This window comes from Gopherus evgoodei, chromosome 6 (genome assembly GCF_007399415.2).
Source record: "Gopherus evgoodei ecotype Sinaloan lineage chromosome 6, rGopEvg1_v1.p, whole genome shotgun sequence".
Taxonomy (NCBI): domain Eukaryota; kingdom Metazoa; phylum Chordata; order Testudines; family Testudinidae; genus Gopherus; species Gopherus evgoodei.
In genome coordinates, this window is record NC_044327.1 from 4,605,400 (window position 1) to 4,628,423 (window position 23,024).

The 23,024-nt window shown below is 43.7% G+C and overlaps 1 protein-coding gene across 1 annotated transcript in view; it reads left to right on the plus strand.

Annotated features, from left to right (window-relative positions):
* Positions 1–23,024, plus strand: part of ABCA1 (ATP binding cassette subfamily A member 1) — a 140,557-nt gene that overhangs the window by 53,211 nt on the left and 64,322 nt on the right. The window contains 3 exon segments of the mRNA XM_030568016.1: positions 10,475–10,596; positions 15,868–16,059; positions 21,409–21,495. Coding sequence (XP_030423876.1) covers positions 10,475–10,596; positions 15,868–16,059; positions 21,409–21,495 — 401 coding nt within the window.

Genomic DNA, 23,024 nt, shown 5'->3' on the forward strand with positions numbered 1-23,024 from the left:
GGTGTAAAACTGTGATAGCTCTTGAAGTCAACATAGCTGTGCTGATTTACACCAGCTGAGGATCTGGCCCTTAGAGTGTGTACTGTACATTGGCAGCTATGAAGGGGATACTGTTGTGCAGATTAAATTACAGGCTGATCTGGGAATCTGAAATCCTCCAGTGCTTTGGGAACCAAAACATCCAGTTTCCAACCAGCGTTTGCCCTCTTGTGCTTGATTTTAAAGGACATGTGGTCGGAGTGTCTGTCCCTGCTTAAACGAGCATTGCCTGCTTCTGTCCTGCTTTTTTTCAGAACCTTACTGTTCCTTTAAAGTAGTTTTTAAGGCTGTATGATAATGGGAACTATTCTGCAACCCTGAAAATAGAAGATGCTACCAGCTGTGCCTATAATAACAATAAATACTAACTTTAGGATGCACGCAGGTAGTTCTTGTTGATGTTAGTAGAAGTTTTGCGTGTGCATCTGAAGGCAGGATTTACGGTGGACCTTCACCTTATGAATCTCTGTATGTTGTTGTTAACAACAGCTGAACTATGGCAGGACCTTCTCAGGTGATGGCTGAGCACAGGCACATGCCAGAAGTGGATTCATTCCTGGGGAAGAGTAGCAAAGGCTTTGAGCTTGGCTGAGTAGTGTTTTCCTAGCTGAGTCTCAGTGCTTGCCCTGTCTGTGCCATCCAGCTGCTATAGCCCAGACCTTTCCGACACTACATATGTAGTTCTCTATGCGTTTTGTGGGATGCATCCACACAATGTATATATTACATGTATGGCCCTGAGGATGTCATGTGGGCCACAGCTATGTGCCGATTGGGCTGCGGGTTGAGAACCATTGCACTTGAAAGTGGCATAACAAGCCTTGGAATGATTAGACATTCCAGGCAGCAGGGGACAGTGGCATGAAGACACAGGGTATGTCTACACCGCAAAGAAAAACCTGTACATAATCCACAAGCCCAAACCGGCTGGCACGGGTCAGCCGTGGGGTATTTTTGCGGTGTGGACATACCCACACTTTCCAGTACATTCTAAACAGTGTACTACTAGTGCTGAACTCCAGTGTGTTCTGCTCTGATTACAAAGTTGTGCTCCGCAGTGGAAGAATCCTGGTTTGAATGGTGATACTTTTTCATGCAGTTAGTGCATATTTGCCCTGGTTTTCATCGGGACTCCCAGGAAATTGTCAGGAACATAGAAATTGCTATGTTCAGATCAGACCAGTAGTTTTTCTAGTCCAGTATACCGTCTCCAGTGATGACTGGTATCAGCTACTTCAGAAGAAGTTGCAAGAACCGTTGCAGTAGGCTGTTTATGCAATAACTTGTCCTGGACAAGTTTCTCTTCTGACTCCCAATAATCAGAGGCTGGCTTAAAAGCCTAAAGCATAAGTGTTAAAAGTGGTTGATTTGGGGGGGGGGGGACAGGTAGTCAGGGGAGACAAGCAATAGCTTTTCAACCAAAACAAACAATTTTAGGGGGAATTTTCATTTTAGTTTAAATTTTCCGCCCACCAGGGATGGCACCATATTTACACACGCACACACTCTCTTTCTCTCTGTGTTACTTCCCAGTACCTCATAAGCCTGTTTTAAAAAGAAAAATTGTATCGTTTAATACTCTGTTAGAAGCTTGAAAATACGTTTTTCTCTTTGTTTTAGTCTCCATTTGGCAAACTTTGTTTTATTCTTGTTTGTACTAATCACAGAATCTGGTCCAGGATGGAAGAAGAGATAATAGAGCAGTTGTCTCTTTCCCTGCTTTTCTGCAGTATCTAAATAAGGAGAATGTTCTCTAGTGGGTAGGATGCAGGACTGACAGTCTGCAGACCTGGCTTCTAATCCCAGCTCTGCCATTGACCTGCAGAGTAACCTTGGACAAGTCACTTCACCTCTCTGTGCCTCTGTTTCCCCTCCTGCCCTTTGTAAGCTGTTCGGGGCAGGGACTGTCTGTGACTACATGTATATACACTGCCTAGCACAACAGGGCCTTGGTAACAACTGGGGTCTCAAGTACTACCAGCAGAATAAAAGAATTTGTTTCTATGGATTGGTCTGGCAGCTGTTTGCCAGATTGGTGTTGCTCCATTGAAGCCAACAAAGCAACACCAGTTCATACTATTTGAGGATCCGGCCTGTGGTGTGCAATTGTTAGCGAGGTGCTCGTGCTTGCTGTCAGAATAATTGTCCTTCTCACGTGCATGTGTTGCAGCATTTAAAGCTACATTTTTACGACTTTTCAAGACTGAATGGGAGAGGAAGAGAGAGACAAGCTTTTTTAACTTCCTCCAACATTTGCAGTTGACTCAGGTGCAACCCATGGAAGCTGCGTGTTCACCTAATGACACCTCTTAAATCATGTGGAGCAGTGTTTTTGATACTTACCTTTGCTTCACATCAAAAACAAAACATGACATGTAAGACCAAAGTCTCCCATTAGCCCTGGCAGAAATAATATTTTGGGGAATTCCTGGAAAGTGAATTCAGCAGGCAGAAAGATACGTCCTCCCATGGCTCCCACCTTCTGAGAGCCCATTCTTTTTACTGGGGTCTCTCATGCTGCTTCTATTCTAAACACTTCTGCTGCAGCTGTTCACCCATACCATCTGACCACGTTTAAAGGTGTGTTCCTCTGAGCTGGAGATGGAACATGCCCTGTTGGCTCCAGAGTTTATGGTCTTTCCCCTCTCATCTTTCTCCTGCGTGTATTGACAGGATGCGTGACTGAACATTAGTGAGAGGCAAACTGCAAAATGTTATCCACCTCTTCCCTCTGACCTGTCTGAGTTCCTCATTTCCAACAGTGCTCCAGGCTCCCTCGGTTGCTGACCACCCCTCCCCTGTGTTTTCTTTGTGAGCCCATTCCGTGTCTCTTGTGTCAGGAGGCAGGGGAGCATTATCAAAACACTCAACACGCCAAGTTCCAAGTGTGGGGGACAGCGTGTGACCGACCAAGAGCTAAGAGGGACATGAAAAAGTGATTCACACCAGAAGCAGAAAATGTGGCAGGATCCCTTCTTTTAGTGGGAATGACCCTCTCTTGCCTTTCCTCTTCGGGGGCCTTTTCAACAGTATAAGTGAGCCAATACCAAATGTGTGTTGCAGATAGGTTTCATTGGGACTAAAACAAGTGACAGTGGCCATTAGGAGGTAAGAGTGGGGCCCTGTAGCTGCATCTCTGGGCTTTCTGCCATGGCTCTATTAGCCCTGTGAGGTGGCTCACATACTGTAGCATGGAACTGCCCGTCTGACTGAAACCTTCCCAGCATGACCTCCAAAAGAGGAGGAGGAGGAGTAAACCTCCTCCAGAGTTCCTGTGGGGAAAGGCTGAGGAGTCTGCACATAACCTTTCCCCCGTCACTCAGAAGAAACCTAGGAGTCAGACAAGTAAATGAAACAGACGAGAAAGGGAACTGATTGAATGCTTCTTAAACCCAGATTTATAGAAATGTAGGCCTGGAAGGGACTTCTAGAAGTCATCAAGTTGTCTCCTGGGCTGAGGCAGGGCCAAATAAACCAAGACCATCCCTGCCCTGTCCAACTTGTTCTTTAAAAACCTCCAGTGATGGGGATCCCACAACCTCCCGCAGTAACCTGTTTTCCACAAAGGAAGATGTGTGAAGGTTCTGAATGGGCCTTAAGGTAACTGGTTGTCTCCTCTGACAACAGGCTGAGGACACTTTATGGCTTGAGAGCAGATAGGCCTACCACCTCCCACAGAAAAAGGACAACATGTTTACATGGGAAAGGGACAACTGTTGGCAGATTAGGCTGGCGTGTTGATGCTGGCAGATCTTGTACCACAGGCCTTCTGAGCTGCTCAATTTCCTGTTAGCAAATCAAGGTAATGTTGTGTAACACGTTCCTATGACTATTTTAGCTCCTGTCGGCATCGGCTAGGAAGAGATTTAGCTGTGAGAGCTATAACACCTGTACAAGGGAAGGATAGCATGTGGAGGGAGGAAAAAATTAAAGCCAAATGAGCCCTTAAAGGAGGCTTGTGTGGTGCTCCAGCACACTCCATGGATGTGTTGCCAAAAGTTTAATCATGGGAATATAACACAGGCAAATGAAAATTGCCCAGCACTGGCTGATGACTGGGAATCAGAAGGGCTTTTTGTAGCATAACAGAGCTGGGTCACTGGATCAGTAGGTCCTTTGCTAATATAGTCTCTAACATTACTGTGATTGCTGTTTCCTCTGGATAAGCAAGAAACACTGAGAGCTCATAGATCCTGAGTTCTGTTTCTATATCTGACATTGGTAATTTGCCAGCCCGTCTTAGGGTTTCATATTGCTGTCCATCACCATCATATCTAAATGCCTTCCTCAGAAAATAGATTAACATTAATGAAATCGCCATTAGACTTCATGGAGACTCTTCTGTCTTTTCTAGATATAAGAATTCTGATTGGGGTAGGGTTATTTTGTTTGTTTCATGTCTTTCTTTTTGTGGGGGCTGATGGAAGGAGTGGGTGCTCAGCTATATGATGGAGAAGTTTCACCGAAGAGAATGTTACCCTCAATTTCCCTGCATATAAAATTGAGATAAGAGACTTGCTCAGTAAATCAATGGATGATCCAGGCTGAGAACACAATGCCTCCTGGATCCCATTCCTATGCCATGTCCCACTGGGTCAGACTGTCTATCAGACAGGTCAATGCACTTTTGTGTCTCTGGTTTTCCATTTGTATAACAGGGAAGGTAAAATACTGCAGGACCGCTTACCCTATGGCCATCTTGTGTGGTCCTTAAAATACAGGCATTTTTATTCGCTGGGTTGGGGATCTGTGTGGGAAGCGACAGCTCACCTTGCAACAAACAGGTGGACCAGACCGCTGATGTTGTCTGTATTGGTGCAGTGCAAGGGGCAGCTATGGGGGGAGAGAACTTGTTGGGGAGGACAGGGATCCAGAAGGATGGTACGCAATGCAAGTGCACTTTGGTTGCTCCTGGCTGTTGGAATAGCTCCTTAAGGTCTTTGGAAGCCTGGGGTATGATAGCCCAGTCCTGATGCTGCTCTGGCTTATAAATGGGTTTAGCCCCAGTATACCAAGAGGTGCAAAGGTGTCCCTCTCCTCACTCCAGTTTCTGTATCAAGTGCAGCTCACCCAGAGCTGGGAATCAGGCCCCATAAGTCTGAACCCTACCAAGAGAGTATCTTAGTGCCTTGCAGCCTCTTCTCAATCACATCACAAGGAAAGAAACATCTACTGATCGTTCCCATGGATTTCTCCATCTTGAATTGCCGCTTTCATTAATTGAGAGAGGCAGGCGCGTGATGGCTTTGTGCTGGGAAAGGAATCTGCCCGCCTGCAGGCACTTACAAGAATCTGCCGATGCTAAGGAGCAAAGTAAAGGCTTCCGTAACTCGTCTGGTCTTGCCACTTGATCTTGCAGTGATGCCTTAATGCTGTTTTTATGGCAACACAATCACTTTTCTATTAGCAGCCTCTGAGATAAGAAGTAAAGGGTTATGATTGCACTTCAGGATCAAGGGGAAAGAGTGGCTGAGCTGGGAGAAATGGAAGTTCAGCCAAAAGCCGATCAATCCAGTAATAGCAAAGGAAGTGCAGGAAATAACATAATTGTTTTCTGTCTTGAATGTCCCACTAGACATCTGAAGAAGTGGGTTTTTTACCCACGAAAGCTTATGCCCAAATAAATCTGTTAGTCTTTAAGGTGCCATTGGACTCCTTGTTGTTTTTGTGGATACAGACTAACACAGCTACCCCCTGATACTTGACACCAGTAGAAGAGTGTCTGCAGTTGCTGAAGGTGCAGTCATGGCACATGGACTGACTGGCTGCCTTGTTTTCTTCAGACCTTTTAATTAACAAAGAGCAGCAGGGAGCTGGCCTCCAGTCCTGAGCTCAGCACAGCTCCTTGCAAGATCCGGGCCTTAGTGTGGGTAGACTGGGAATTAAAGAGCAAAGCTGGCTGTACAGTAGGGAGAGGAGCTCCTTTCACATGTTAGGCTAGATCCTCAGCTGATGTAAATCAGCAAAGCTCTATTGACTCCAGTGGTGCTAAATTGATTTACACCAGCTGAACCTACACGCAAACCCAGATCCAAGTTTCATGATTAGGGCTCATCTCTAGCTTTACTTATTCTATACATTTCAACCAGAAGGTCCTGATCTGCCGCCTCGTTTGTCAGAAGCACAAGCCGTACTCTGGTACTGAACTCAACTGGCTCTGTTGGCAGCAAAGGGCAGGACGAAGGGGGTGAGCTATTCCATTGAGGTAGAACATAGATCATCCCAACAGGGGGTGAAGAATTTCTTTAATGGCAGGGATGCATTTTGGTGATTATGCTGTAATTCCAGCATGTGCCCTCCCACTTCAAGTGCTCCCTTTACCTAGTATGTTGTTAGCGCATTCAGGAACTATGACTGTGTTGTTTGCAGGCATTGTGGCAGTTTTGAACTAACAATCTTGCATTAACAAACATATTGGAGCATGAGCTTTCGTGGGTGAATACCCACTTCCGTTGGATGCATCCGACAAGTGGATATCACCCACGAAAGCTCATGCTTCAATACATCTGTTAGCCTATAAGGTGCCACAGGACTCTTTGCTGCTTTTACAGATCCAGACTAACATGGCTACTCCTCTGAATCTTGCATTGTTTGCATCGGTTGTGTTATGCTCTGGTGGGTAGATAGCCTTGGACAGAATGATGGGTGTTTTGAAAGGGACACTTTTAAAAAAGCCTCATCTTCTAAGGCTATGTCTATGCTAGCACTTTTGTCAGTATAATTTTGTCACTCTGATGTGTGGAAAAACCCGCATCCCTGAGCGACATAAGTTACACCGGCGGAAGTGCCGGTGTGGACAGCTCTGGCAGCTACCGCTGCTCATTGAGGATTGTTTAGTTATGTCAACTGGAGAATTCTGTCCCTTTGGCACAGAGCAGCTACACAGGAGATCTTACAGCAGCACAGCTGCATCAGTATAGCTGTGCCACTGTAAGGGCTGTAGTGTAGACACACACTTAGCCTGTGCAGTGCTGGAGTTCAGATTGATCATTGCTTTGCCACAGGCTTTTTGTGGGACCTCAGGCATGTCAGCACAGTTGCTTGTGGGAGGAAGATTAATGTCACACCAACCTGAAACAAAATGTTTTGGCATTTCTGAATCAACATTTTTTCGAATTTTCCATTTGGTGAAAAACTTAGACTTTTTGTCAGGAATCGAGATGAAAACAAATGTAGAAATATGCCTGGGATGGGAATTTCAGCCAGCACCGTGCACTTTTGAAAATGCTGGCCGATAATGGGAAATAGAACACCCGAGGTACACTGTGTTAGTTAAATTATAGACAAGTAAGAAGACAAGGTTCCTTCGCAGTCCACATCATCTTTACAGACAGGGCAGTGGGAATCCAAAAATAGCTTCTTTACATTCTGTAAGAAGATGCAGGCTGCTTTGCTGCAGTTGTCCAAACACTTTGAGTTAGACAAACTAAAGAGAATGTTCCTAGCTAACAAAGATCCTGTTTCCAAGCAGCAATAAAGAACAAAGGAGGAGGAAATACTGGAAGAGCAGGAGAATTGTTGTTCAATAAAATTTTAGTAAAAGAGCAACTAGAAAAATAGACTCTATTTAGAATTGGGCTAAATGAAAAACTTGCAAATGTCTGATCTTTAAATGCCACTGCGTTTTTGTGAAGCTAATCTCTTTGTCCGTTCGAGTTTCAGTGCTGTTGATGATCTCACCAAAACTCAAACATACCGAGTAATTTTTTAGCCAATGTAGTGCAGTTAGGAAGTAGCCAGAAATCAGGAGGAGGGAGATTTTTGAATCTGAGTAATTTTGCGGGGCAAAGACCTCAGCTCTTGTGAATCAGTGTAAATGGCTTATGCTGATTTGCACCAGCTGAGGATCTGGCCCACTTTTCTTTGTGCCGTCTTGGCTGAAAAGAAACTAGGCTTGTTTGTTTGCACAAGCCTGTTAGGGTTTTTTTCACAGTATGATCAATGGGCAGGTTATTAAATCATTCTCCCTGGGAGGGGGGAATAAAGCTTTCACCCTGAAGTAACCTCCTGTCAACGTTACCTCCAGCTTTCCTCAGCCCAGCTGATGGTGGCGATTATTTTTCATGTAGAACTTGTAACTAGAGATGTAGGCTAGAGAGCAATGACCGACAGTAACCCCAGCATGCTCGTGCTGCAAGGAGAATGGGGAGTGTTGCTTTTCTTCCCCCACTCTCGCCTCATAATTCTTATACCAGACTGGTGTCCTGCCAAGTTGAGACAAAAGAAACCCTGAGAGGCATACAGAGAGCGGGACTCCATGTTCTTGGGACACGTGGCCGCCCTGGCATGCTCCCCATCCCCTCCCAGTGCTGTGGAGATTTGCAGCAGACTTACTCCGGTCCCTTCTCAGAAAGGCGCTGAGTGTTTCTTGTAAGAAGTCAAGCTGATTAAAACAAGAATGAGAGCCCTGTGCCACAGTCGCTGCTGCTCCCTCTGGGATGAGCAGTGCAGTCATGAGGGAATACAAGCTATTAAGAGTCCATTGCATTAGGGCTTGGCTTGTGGGTTTTTCTCCCTTTTTGCCATCAGTTACCAATTTGTTTTGTGCCTCTGCTCTTCCGTAAGTAGAAAAGGCATCAGATTATCTACCTAATCAGCTTAGCCCGTGCCTATGAATCTTCTCTAGAGTCAGCCACATCAATTCTCTTCATAAGAACAGAAAAGCGTCCATACCGGGTCAGACCAAGGGTCCATCTGGCCCAGTGTCCTGTCTATCGACAGTGGCTAATGTCAGTTGCTTCAGAGGGAATGAACAGAACAGTTAATTATCAAGTGACCCATTCCCTGTCGCTTATTTCCAGCTTCTGGCAAACAGAGGCTAGGAACACCATCCCTGCCCATCCTGGCTAATAGCCATTGATGGACCAATCCTCCATGAACTTATCTAGTTCTTTTTTGAACCCTGTTATAGTCTTGGCCTTCACAACATCCTCTGGCAAAGAGTTCCACAGGTAGACTGTGCGTTGTGTGTAGAAATGCTTCTGTTTGTTTTAAACCTTTGCTTATTAATTTATTTGGTGATCCCAAGTTCTTGCGTTATGAGGATTATACAACACTTCCTTATTTACTTTCTCTACACCAGTCATGATTTTATAGACCTCTATCATATCTCCCCTTAGTTGTCTCTTTTCCAAGCTAAAAAGTCCCAGTCTTATTAATCTCTCCTCATATGGAAGCTGTTCCATACCCCTAATCATTTTTGTTGCCCTTTTCTATACCTTTTTTCTATACCAACACATCTTTTTTGTCATGGGCGGCCAGATCGGTACACAGTATTCAAAATGCAGGCATACCGTGGATTTATATAGAGGCAATATGATATTTTCTATCTTATTATCTGTCCCTTTCCTAATGATTCCCAACATTCTGTTTTTTGACTGCCACTGCACGTTGTTTGGATGTTTTCAGAGAACTATCCACAATGACTCCCAAGATGTCTTTCTTCCCTCAACTCCCCACTGCTTAGCATTTGCACCTTTCATCTCAGCTGCATTCCTTTGTATTGCCAACATCAAGCATTCAAAAGCACCAGAGTCAGGCCCCCCAAATCATGTGATTGGTTTAAAAATCATGAGGTTTTTAAAAAAAAATCAGGGTTGGGGTTCTGTTCTTTACTCTCAGGTTTCTAAGACTTCAGGGTACAACATTTTTCAGCATTTTGCCTCAACCATGAAGATTCTGCTTACAAAAAAAAAGTTGAGATTCTCATATAATCACATGCTTCCAGGAGCTGGGGCTTTTAGAAAAACACTAAATATCATAAGACTTACCAAAAAAAAATGTGAGAGATGGCAAGACTACTTCCTAAATCTACCTGTTGCTATCTGTATAAAGTAACCTCTGGCTCCAGGCACACTTGTGTCTGCCTGCGCTTGGCCTGGAAATGTCTTGTGGTAGGTTACAATGATGGTGATTATTAGTAGTACTCGTATTATTAATGATCAAACATTTTTATATAAGATTTAATAAGTTTTTTATCGCCCTGAACACCAGTTCAGTCCTGCTTAAGCTACAGAACAGAGTTCAAGTGGAGTCCTGAACTTCTTGTAACTAGCCTTCTGCACTGGAGTGAATTTCCCGAAAACTGAAAAGCAATTTATTCTGAACCATTGAGTTCCCTTTGCATCTTATATGCGTGGCAGCAGATTAAATGCAACAAATGAGGTGTTAGCGAAGGTGTTGGAGGGAGGTTGTTTTCAAAGATTCTATTTTTGGTGTAAAAACATGGCAGGTCCAATGTATCTCTGCAAGCTGCTGTATTTCCGAGCACATTGGCAGCAGCTACTATTTTCCTTTTGTGTTCTGCATTGTTGTTGTCACTTCCCCTTCTCCCCCCAACCAAGGTTTGCTATTTTAGTTCGAAGATTTCACATTCTTTCTCCTTTTTGGATTTGCACTAAATAAAACCGAGTGATGCTTGCTTCTCACCTAACAGGTTTGAAACTTCGGGATTTCCTGGTCGACAACGAGACCTTCTCAGACTTTCTCCATCATAACGTTTCCGTGCCATCGTTTGCTGTGGATGAGATACTGAATGCAGAGGTCAACCTCAAGCAGGTGAGGAACTCTTTCAAGCATTATTATTATTATTATTATTATTATTGTGGTAGCATCTAGGAGCCCTGCCCCATTGTGCTGGTTACTGTACCAATGCAAAAAGAGCTTACAGTCTCATCTTGGTTGGTTTGCAGCAAGGTGTAAGAGGACTTGAAAATCCACGTAGAGAGTCTGGAAATGCCTAAAAGGCACAGAACACTTGAAAAGCCAAAGAGAATTTCTCAAGTCCTGCTTTCCATCGAAAACACATGTCCAAACAGCATTGTTTGGACTATTTTACTTTTCTTTCTCAATGACAAAGAAAAGATGCCCTTGTGGGTCAGTCACAGGAATGGGACTCTGCTGCAGACTGCCAGAGTGACCTTGGGCAAATCACTTAATTTCTCCGTGCCTCAGTTCACCATCTGTCTGATGGGGAAGAGGAGGGTTTCTTTTCCCCACCTTTTGTCTGTCTTTTGTTTAGATTGTCAGCTCTTTGTGACAGGGACAGTGTGCTTGTAGAGAACATAGTGGAACTAAGCAAATAATTGACTTTTTTTCAGACGATCTGAAGAAAAATTGATTCAGTTTGACCCCAAATGATTTTTTTTTGACATTTCATTTTGAGTACTTTTGGGGTACTTTTTACCCTTTGTTATGGTTTTAAAAATTAGCCAAATTTCTAAACAGAATGCTATTTTGAAAAGAAAAGCCAAACATGTTGTTTTGAAATGGTCAAAATGAAACATTTTGATTTTTGTGGGAAAAAATCAATTTTTTTTTTTTGCTGAAACTATTCACCAAATCGGACCCAAATTCGTAATGGTGCCTCGTACAATAGTGACCTGATTTTGGCTGAGACGTGTGAAAGCTGCTGCACATAATACAGGAAAGTGCAAATACTGGAGTCCTTGACATACTAGGTTGTTTTCTTTGTCAAGCTCAGAATATTGGGCTTACTAGGCTGCAAAAGCTCAATGGCCTACCTAGCTCATGTTCCTCTTTCTGTCATTGGCCAGGGCTGCTTGCTTCAGATTTCAGAGGACGACGTATGCTCACAATACTGCAAGTGCCATGCAGTTGTCTAGCATAGAGGGAAAATTCTTCCTTCTTCTCACCGCTGTTCTTGATCAGTTTATGTCCTGAAGGATGGTGACTTAACCCTTTTAAACTTTGATCCTTCTTAATTTCAGGAGCTGGTCTCATTCATACAAATGTTTGATACTTTCTAGAATTTGATAAAGCCATCTGCCTTTGATAGTTAATACGTTACTCTAAAAGTATTCTTTGTATCTATTTTAAGGAATCTGTCTGCAACCCTAATTTTTCTAAAGCTCAATATAGAATCAAAGAGAAGAACATATTAGATGTGAACATGGAATAAATAATCAGAGAACTTTAACAACATCTGTAGTGCTGAGTATTGGGAATGTAGAGACAGCTTTTAAAGAGATTAATAATTAAAAAATAAATGAAATAAAAGATAAATGAAATAAAACTAACTGGTGCCCAGTCTTTTGACAAACTTGAACTTGATTTTGTAGCCAGAATAGCCATTAGGAAGGCAGTATAAGGGAGAGGGAAAGTAATACTTTTAGCAGACCAACGTATTAGAGCTACTCTGATGACACTAGAGGGGAAAACTGCTAGCTAGGTTTCTCTTGAATGACTAACTTACACCTTGATCTTGTCAATAGAAGAACACGTTTTGTGTGGACTCTGTCAATATTGTTGGATTGATGTTTTCCAGCCCCATAATGTTTTCCATTGAAGTACAGTAGTAGCCATAAACCAAACTCAACAAGTCGTACTGTCGCACAGTGGGACCCTGGAGCTTGGGGCTTCAGGGACTACCATAATATAAATAATGAATCAAAGCAGACATCTTTCTTCCTGGGAAACTTCATGATCTGACTTGTGACTCAGAAAAAGCATCAAATGTTCCCAAGTGATTTCGCTGGAGAGTCGTGTGAGAGGCCTGACTTTACCCTGGATTGAATATTGATTGTTAGGGGGAAGTTTGTTTGGTTTTGGTAGATAGGGATGGAGAAGGAGAGGGGAGGATCTCTGCAGAGAGAATTAGTGCCCACTGCAGATATACAGTCCTCTCCCCGCTCTGCATTGAAGTTAGGACTCTGTATCCCCCGTGTGAGATCTGGGATTATTTCCAGGTGCTGCTTTCTCTTTCATTCGCCTCAGAAAAGTAGGAGCTAGCAGTGTCAAGGGGACGTTATTGGTATATAGTTAAAGCTCCAACCAGGATTGTGTACTCTATAGGTACTGTACAGAAACATGTGATGAGATACAAGGTCTCTGCCCTGAAGAGCAGTCTAGTCAGCTCTTGGGGAAAGGAGACACCAACTCGGGTCACTTTGTAGCACTCTTCAGACCAATTAGACTGGGATTTTCAAAGGCGTGTTGATTAGTGCCGAAGAGATAGCCACCCCAACCTCCTCAGCCAGAAGCTGCAGATTTGAGCCCTGAAAACATGGAAAGCTGTAAAACCACTTAGACTGTAGGTTAGTGGGGCAGGGACTGTCTCTATGTTCTGCATTTGTACTGCATCTAGCACAATGGGTCTTGGCCCATAACTGGGACCTCCTGGGTGCTACCACAGTATAAGTAACAATAGGACTGAACAATTGCACTTGTGTCACCTAAGCCACTTCTGACTGACTGTACAAATCTCCCAATTTTACATACACAGTGCTTAGTGGACAGGAAAGAAAGGATACTGTGATCCATGAGCCTGAAATAAAGTGACCTGTGTCTTGTTTTTCAGAGACAGTCCCAACTTCTACAAAAATGATCTTGACATTTTAAGATTGCTTAGGGGAATTAGCCTGTCATTTATAATTTATGCTTCTACCTGATATCACCACAATTTCAGACCGATTGTAATTTTCATTAAGTTGTGAAACTCGCATGCATCTGACGAAGTGGCTATTCACCCACGAAAGCTCATGCTCCAATACATCTGTTAGTCTATAAGGTGCCACAGGACTCTTTGTTGCTCGTGACTTCATGTGGCTGGGAGGTTTTTTTTGGTCCTGTCTGCTTGTTGTTTTTGTTTAATATAAACATTTTTGTTGTTATAAGTCAGGGGTAGGGAACCTATGGCATGGGTGCTGAAGGTGGCACGTGAGCTGATTTTCAGTGGCACTCACACTGCCCAGGTCCTGGCCACCGGTCCGGGGGGCTCTGCATTTTAATTTAATTTTAAATGAAACTTCTTAAACATTTTAAAAACCTTATTTACTTTACATACAACAATAGTTTAGTTATATATTATAGACTTACAGAAAGAGACCTTCTAAAAATGTTAAAATGTATGTCTTGCACGCGAAATCTTAAATTAGAGTGAATAAATGAAGACTCGGCACACCACTTCTGAAAGGTTGCCAACCCCTGTTATAAGAGGTGTGCCCCAAGTTGCACAGGAAATCTGTGCCAGAATTGGAAACTAAACCCAGATCTCCTGAATCCCGTGGGGTCCACTGCCTTTAACCACAAGACCATCCTTCTCTCATATTGCTGTGCTGCTGGAGGCAATGATTTTGTGAAGTGCCACCATTACAGAGAACAACGCTTGGATTCATCCTGTTTCTGGAATGCAGATGTAGGCAGAAGTTAAGGTTCTATAACTCTGAGTCCATTTGCCTCCTCCTTAGATAGGCATCTCTCCACTGGATGGTAGACATGTTTTTGCTTTGAAAAATATGAAAGTTCTTGTACTTCGTCGGCTCAGCATGATACAAGAGATTTTAGTGAGACTCTGTCACAGTGTGGCTGGCCCCAAAGAGACCAAGTTACTGGAGGAGTCCTGGAACGAAGCCAAAGCTGGTTCCTTAGAGAAAGGCTGAAGGTAGGAGAGCAGCAAGAGGGGTTTGCTGACTGGTATCCCCAAACCAGAGAACCAGGGCTAGAGAGGGCTGAAGGCAGGAGGAGCAGCAGCAGAGGGAGTTGAGTGCTTGGGAGTCTGCAGAAGGGAAACTGAGACAAGCATTGTTTCTGCCACAGCCTGCTGCAAGGGGGTGCTCGGAGAGGGGGTTTCCTTCTGACTGACTCCTCGTAATCACTTTTGATTCAGACTGACATCCAGTCCAGGCATATCAGCGGTTGCAAACCAAGAGAAGCAGAAATGAAGAGAAACACTATTGTTAGTTGTGTAAATCTGGTTGCCCTGCTTCTATTTCACAAAGTAAACCATGACATTCCAAAGCTTCTCTTGTTTATCACCTGTATTAAGCATTTACCTTTGCACATTCAAAGGACTCTAGTGCCATAATGACCTGTTAAAGAGATGTGGAGATCAGTCCCATGAGAAACCCAGGTATTAGATGATTGATCAGAGGTTTTCATTCATTTCCTTTACAGATATTTAACAGGAATCCTTAACTTAAAGTACGAGGTGTTTGTGGACAGGAGCTAGGGATCTGGTCTTATGTCCATTGAAGTCAGTGGCAATGTTCCCATTGACTTCAGTAGCTCAGGATCAGTTCCAAACATTACAAAATTACAAGCGCCGGGCTGTGGCCGGTCCTTTGTGAGCATGTGAGGAAGAGAGAGGAAGGAACCAACCTCCTCCCATCTCATGACCTTTGCCAACTGGTGAGGATAGGCCATTGGGGGTGTCTTGTGCTGCAGTTACAGCATGATTTCTCTCACACACACACACACACACATCCTCTCTCTTCGTGCTCAGAGGTCTTGATGCAAAGCCCATTAAAGTCTGTGGGAGTCTTTCCATTAACTTTGGTGGGCTTTGGATCAGGCCAAGGAGCACAAATGGCAGGATTCTTGTGCTCTCAACTCCCAGTCTTGCACAACTGTGTGTGAGGCAAGAGAAATCTGATTGCAACTAATTGTAGGCTAGAGAATGTGTCTTACAGATGATATATCTCAGGAGTTTAGACTTTGGGTCTTTCTTCCTTGCTTTTGCCACATTTCTTAGTTTTGACCACAAACCTTAACTTGTTAGAGGGGCTCAGGTCCCAGACAAATGTATATTGAGGTTAGTGTAGAGTAGGGAGTCTACTACTATATGGATCTGCATGGAATGCTGGAGATATCTCAGCCATAGGACTCTCCTATGGAACTCAGTGGGGCCACATACTTTTGTCATAATCAGAGTAACACATGGCTAAGAACCATGAAATCCTTAGGGAGAAATACCCTCTCCCGTCTAACTTTGAATATTATGAATTATGATATAGCTAAATTATCATTTCTGACTTAGTGCCAAGAATGATTTATTGATGGCATTTTGTATTGTTTCACAACTGTTTCCAGGTCATCCTGTCTGGCTATAGAATGGAGCTGAGAGATCTGTGCAATGCATCAGAGCTGTCTGAATTCGTTACAATTCACAATCCGATAGTCGCAGTGGTCAGCGAAGCTTTCCTTTGCACCATGCCTAAGGAAAAACTCCACGCAGCAGAGCAAGCCTTTCGTGCTAATATAGACCTTTTGAAGCCTGTGCTGGTGAGTGCACTGGCTATACAGTGATTCGTAAGGGACAGCATCAGTGCTGGGAATTAGTGCTTTATGAAGGGCATGATATAATGCTTGGTTGTACAAGCTTTCGGGAAATATGGGGATGGGGTGTTCAAGAATACACAAGCCTTTATTTTTTGGAATAGACTGTTTAATGCCAATAAGGAAAATGGAGAAGGGTTCTGAGTCCCCCAAGTTAATCATATAGTTTTCTCCTGCCATGCTGCTGCTTTCTGTTGATTAAGTGTTAAATGAGGACATTGCCTGTGAACATGCATCTCTGCATTGATTTGTCAGGAGAAAAATATTTATGTTGTATGGTAACAAAGGGCCATTCATTGTTCCTGTATTTTGATCAGATGTTGCGTCTAAGCTGGAATGAACCCACAGATGTCTGACAGAAACCTATTTAGCATTAGTGTTTTCATATATTTGCAACATGAGGAAGCTTGTAGCTAATGGCAACCTACACTCTTTGAGTAGCTTTAACACATGCGCATGCATGTGAGATTTTAGGTCCAGATCCAAAGACCACTGAAGTGAAGGGGAACCTTTCCACTGACTTTAATAGACTTTGGATCAGTACCTAAATATTTTAGCTCCATGCAGTTTGCAATTATTTAAGTAAAATTAAGGTGCTTGCTGAAGATATTTGCTACAGACATGTTTGTTTATTTTGGAACCCAGGCGACTCTTTGTGTACCTACATTGTCTGGGTAGCATACACTTGATTAAGAACTTGATTAAGTTGATACTGAAGACATCCCCACAGAGAAGAAAGAGCCTATGGAACCCACTTCGTTGTCCAATAAAACAAATAATCTGTCTGCATAGAGGAATTCATCACGCTTGCTCTGTGGGTATCCAGTTTTGATATGCCTCATAGGACAGACAGTCAAGCCTCAGTTGCTTGGAGTTTTCCCAATCAAAGGGGTTGATTATTAAGCACTGGAATCAAATTAGCTTTCAGTCCAGACTTTACTGTAATTCATGTTCTGTTTTGCACATGTCTTCCACGTGCATTTTGTCCTTATCTAGGGAGGCTACTACCGAGAATGACATAATAATGAATACATAGAGATGAAGTAACAGCAGACAAAGGAAAGAGAGCACAAAAATTGTACCTATAGCGAAATGAACTATTTTGAAAAGGGCTCTGGGAAGGAAAGCATTTCAGAGCAGGCTGGGGACAGGAGAGGTTGAGGTGAGATTATCTTCAGTTAGTTAGAGTGTTCATAATTGAAATTTGCATTTTGTGGGCTTGAACGGGACTGAAGTGGTTTATAGGCCTTTTACTGGCCCTCTGCACAGGTGTAAACATTCACATGGCTGCAGCCCAGCATCTCTTTATCTGGGCAGTTTACACTTCCCAAATCTCCATACACACTCACTTTGAGCCCAAAGATTTTCAGATGCCAGTCTGAGTACGTGCCTCTAACTGCCCAGTTTACACTCAGTCAGGTAGGTGAGGGTACAAGTACTGAGATTTGCACCCACAATCCAATTGCAGATGCAAAATACGGGAGCAAATTACTTGAGAATGAACTGGGGCCTAAAAAAGGAGGCTACTCGTTGGAAATGTTGGCCTCTAGGTTTTTTTCCACGTTAAATGAATTCTGGTTCTAGCCAAACTCACTCAGTACAGGCCCAAATTCCTCATTTTCCACCATCCTCGGTTATAGAATTTTCTTTCGGTAATGACAAGCTCTCGAATATTCTCACAGCGAAGATCGTAAAAGGATAAAAGTGAGAACATTGCCAACAAGTAGGGTAAGTGTAGACATATCCTTAGTAAAGTCTGATTTCTTTAGCCCAGCAGAAACAAAAACACTGGCCATATCTAAGCCTGTGTTTTTGATCAGTAAAAGAGTGGCCATACGTCATTATGCTCCTGCCAGTGGGCAAGAACAATATAGATATTGGGTGCAGTATTGAGAAGCCTGCTTCTGATCTCGACTTGAGAGGAAAGCTCTGTGCTTCTGAAGAGAATCTTGAATCCAGCAATTCTGAACCTGATGAGCATTCAGCCAACCTTACTTAGGAGCACAAAGCATAATTTTTCCAAAGGAAAATAGTGAAGGTTGTTGTAGTGCCTGAATCAGTTAAGTGAAATACATGCGCTCTATGTGGCCAAATGGACTGAATAAATGAACCTAAGAATCGGTCATCACACATTTGAAACACTCTGGCTTAATGGCTAAACAGTCCCTTGACCTATAATAACATCCTTTGAAAAGGAGGTAACGTTCTGCCACTCTTGAACAAAGGAATCTGTTCACTTGCAATGTATCAATAAAAGCAGCATTTTCCTAAGGGTGAAATCTTGGAAACGAGTTCTGTTCTGTTTCTTATACAAAGCTCATAAACCCGTGTTGAAAAGCTCATTGGCCAAGTAAATTACATTTTTTAAAATGCCCTGGAGGTCTTTGTTTAATGGCATTTTAGTAACTAAAAGCTCTCTCTAGCTGTAATGCAAGTATAACAAACTCTGAGCCATGTTTTCAACTGGCATAAACAGACGTGGCTCAGTTGGCTACAAGTTTTCATAATTTTCTTTTCTGAGACTCCTGAAGAAGAAGAGGAAGAAGAAGGAGAAGGGTCCATGAGCTGCAGCTCTATTTAGGGTAAATTTCACCTCAGGGACTTTGTGAAAAACTCAAGCTCCCATTTAAGCACCATATTAAGGGCTCGAGTGATACACTGGTCTTTCAGCACTGGAGAGTGTGTTCAGCTCTACATAAAAGAGAAGAATTAATGTTACAAAGTAAATCAATGTGATACGAAGTGCAATGAATTGACTGGTGAGATTTCAGCACAATTAAGAAGAAGAAAGCCAGACAGAAAAACGGTGCTCATTTTTACCATACTTCATATTCGCAAATTTTTCCATATAGAGAGCTTGTCCAATAACTGTCCAAGCCTGGGGACAGAGAACCTTTGCCACAGGAATAGAGGGAGGCAGTTGTGGTTAAAACACAGAACTGAGATCCAGGTTGCCATTTTTGCCACTGCTCTACTGTGTGACCTTGATTCTGGGCATGTCTGTGCCACATCTGGGAGTGAGCCCAGATCCTAAAAATAACAATGTAGACATTGTGGCTCGGGCTAGGCACATGCTCTGAAGCCTGGGGCCAGGGATGGGCTTGAGAGCCCAAGCCGCAACATCAAAACACCATCTATAGAGCTATTTTTTAGAGCACCAACATGAGCCTCACGAATGTGAGTGTGCAGGCCCCAGCTGGGGCTTGCTCCCGGATGGAGTGTAGACGTGCCCCGAATGTCTCTGTACCTCAGCTCCACACCTGTAAAATGGCGACTGTGGTGTTTCCTAACCTCGCAGAGGATAAATTAAATGCGCTTAGTTATACTTTGGCTTATATAAGCACTTAGACAGGCAAATCAGTTTAGACAGGACTGCAGAAGGGACTCTGGGAGGGATCATTAAAAATCCCAAAATTATGTCTGGATGGATGGCAAAAAGCCATTGTTGAGTGGATGTTCATTGTCCAAGCAACACACCTGGGCATAATGCAGTACCAGTCGCTGAACTGCATATTCAGTAGAGATCTATGTAAGCCTTTCCCATTTTATAGGCTCTTTGGGATGACGGATGAGATCTGCCACGTTCAATTATTAGACGCTCTGCGTTGAGCCTGCCCTGCAGGGTAGCTGTTGTTAATTCTGTATTTGAATAGTGCCCACAGTATGCAGAGAGTTTGCAGTGCTTTAGGCAGGGCTGGCTCAAAAACGGGTGGAGGGGCCATTTCACCCAAACTTCCATGGATTTTATTTTGTTTCCTTCAAACTGTTCTCTAGTGTTGAGACTGCTGCTGATTCAGTAAAGAGGAGCGATGCCAATCAGGGACTGCAGGCAGCCAGGGCAGGGGAGGGGGAAGCTAGTGCCCTTGCCCTCAGTTAATCCCCTGAAATCAATGCTGGAGGGATATCCCTGCCACTTAAATGTGGGACCAACCCTCCTTCGCTTGACAGAATGAGACACAATCTCTGTGAGTGGGTTTTCCCCACGAGACAGTAAACCACACAAGTTAAAATGGGGCCTTCCCACATAGGGAAGAGCTTCTCTCTGTGTAGATCTTTCCAGTTCTAATATTCAGCATGGAGAGGCAGTTTGTGTGTGTGTTAAGTAATGGGTTTTAACTCTGCAGCGCTGGGGCATCCCAGAAAATGTCTCCAGGTTTGGCAGTGAGCTATAGCTGTGCTGTGATTCACATGTTGCACGAGGCCATGAGGGAGCTGTGTAGGGTGACCAGACAGCAAATGTGAAAAATTGAGACAAGCGTTGGGGGTAATAGGAGCCTATATAAGAAAAAAACCCAAAAATCGGGACTGTTCCTATAAAATCGGGACATCTGGTCACCCTAGAACTGTGAGGGCTACAAAAAGCAATTGTGTTTGTCTCTCTTAATGACATGGGTGGCATTTTGTCATTGCTCTGGCCCAAACAGAACACTGAATAATACATACATTCCAATTACTTGAACACAGCGAGCGAAGTTGCCTATGAAAAGAAGGTTTTCTTTAATATAAATACAAGCGTCTTTTGAACCTCTGGCTTGGTGTCCTTTTTAGTGTGTTGGGATGAAGCCACATGAGATCACCCTTCCCTTAAACAATAGGGCAAGATTCCTGTTAGGAAATAACAGAAATTCCAAATGCGTGATTTGTCTGCCACTTCCTGGTTGAAAAAGTGTTTATGACACATATTGTTTCCTATTGCAAAATAAATATGACTGAGATGCCATATTTACTTACCAGAAGCAACCACTGAAGTATCATGTGGCAGGGCGAGGCAACATATACACGAACATTGTGTCCCTTGAAAAAATACTGACATTTTATTGCATATTGTGCGGAAATTATTTTTTTAAATCTCACGATTCAGCCTGTGAATTGTCCATTCTCATCCTTCCTGGGAGAAATGTCAAAAGCACATGACCAGCTCCTGCATCTCTTACTCAGGGCTTGTCTTCACAGCAAAGTTAGTTTGAGTGTTGCCCCTAACTCAAGTCCTACCCACACATACCCTTCACTGAAGCATGGGATCCTTCACTATCACAGTGTTATCCTCACCCCAGTCCTATGAGGAAGGGAAGCCTTACCCACCCTTGATGGATGAAGAGCTGAAACATGGGGCAGATTAAGAAGCTTGCCCCAGGTTGCACAGAGGGAGTCTGTGGCTGAGCTGGGAATTGACACAGGTCTCCTGAGTCCCTGTCCACTAAACCCTGCTCGGAATTTGAATGTTTCTGAGGGTTTGCGTTTCCCTGTTGGTTTCTTTTTGTGATCGCAAGTTTCTATTTCTCTTTCCTGTTACAGAAAGGAATCACCTCCAATTCCTCCTTACATGATCTGTCAGGAGTCATGGAGACCTTGGTGGAGAGTCTTGGGAAGCTTGTTAAAGAGGTAAGCTGCTTCTTCCTGCATCTGGAGGGAGAACTTCTCTTTGCCATCACCGTTTCTAGCCTGAAATTGACATTCCCAAAGCACAAAGCTGCTCAGAAACCTGCACCTGCCTTACAGCTTTTTTCCCTTTAATAAAGAAAGGCCCTACTTTGTAGCACTTTTGTGCCCAGAACTCTGAGGGAAGTCAGAGGGAGTCCTCTGAGGCGTGCAGCTACAGATTTGGTCTTCTGAGGGACCTGAAGGAAGAACTCTGAAATATCTGTGATATGCACTGTGCCCTACATTTGCTTTTCAGAGCCAGCTTTTCCAAGGCAGGAACAATCATTTCACTGGCAAAATAAACAGAATGCTTGCTGTGCCCTGGACGGGGCCCGTGGGCGCGAGCCGGTGTAATGAATTTTGCTCACAGATGTGAGCAGTGCTTGGTTTCAGCAGCTGGTCTCAGGGAGTGACAAGGAGTTATGAGAGGGGAAAAGTAGGTTGATGTAATTTACTAGCTCTGGACTTTTGGACAGTTACGTATTTGTTGCTTGTTCATCTGTATTTGTGAAGCATCTAGCATAGTGGGAACCTGATCCTGCTTGGGGCCCTCCAGGCACTATCAGAATATAAATACAAATAATAATGTGACTAATTTGCATGTGTAAATGACAATCGTATGGATGAGAAAAACATTTTTGTAGGTGAAATGGTGAAAAATCAGCCCTAAGTGCTTAGTGCTGGACCAGCCCCCAGCTATATTTTTAGAGCTAGCTCCTTGGAGCAGGGACTGCCTTTGTTCTGTGTTTGTACGGCACAGCACAGTGGGGCCCTGCTCCAGGACTGGGGCTGCTGGCCCTCTGAGAATATAAATAGCAATAAGAAGTGAGCTATCTTACTTTAGCTCAGATTGTGCTGACTGTGACGGGCTGTTATTCTAACATGTGGAGAAGTCACCATTTCAGCTAAACAATACCATCCCCCTCCTCCCCATTATTCTTCATAGGGGAAAGAGAGCCCTACAGCCATGAACTGGAGTAATCTCTTAGAGTCTGAGAAAGCCAAGGTCACCTCAGGTTACTGAGCACTCTGCTCCCATAGAAGGGAGGGCGTTAGAAGCTGGCACATGCCCACCAACTCTTCCTTGGACACGTTCCCTGCTCAATCCTAGGACCTGCTGCAATTCCCATTTATGATGAGATGAACAAGAAGATTCCAGGATCAGCATCCGTTTGGAATCAAGGCAAAGCTGTAGCCGTTAGCAGAAGAGGTTCTCCTAAGAACCTGGCTTCGGGGGCTGGTTACAGCTGTTTCCTGTTACAGCACTCAGGCCTCTTTTTATTTTTATTGCCTGGGGGTAAAAATAATTGAAACCATGTGATGTTCTCTTTGCTGATGTGGCTGAAAACTCCCTGAGTAACGTGCCTTTTGCTTGACAGCTCTCCTGGGCAGGTGTACCTTTCTTTCCTTCTATTTCAGTGCAAACAAAGGCAGCCTTTTCTCTGCAGCGCCTGGCCTGTCGCATTAGCCTCCCAGACTGCTTGACTGAA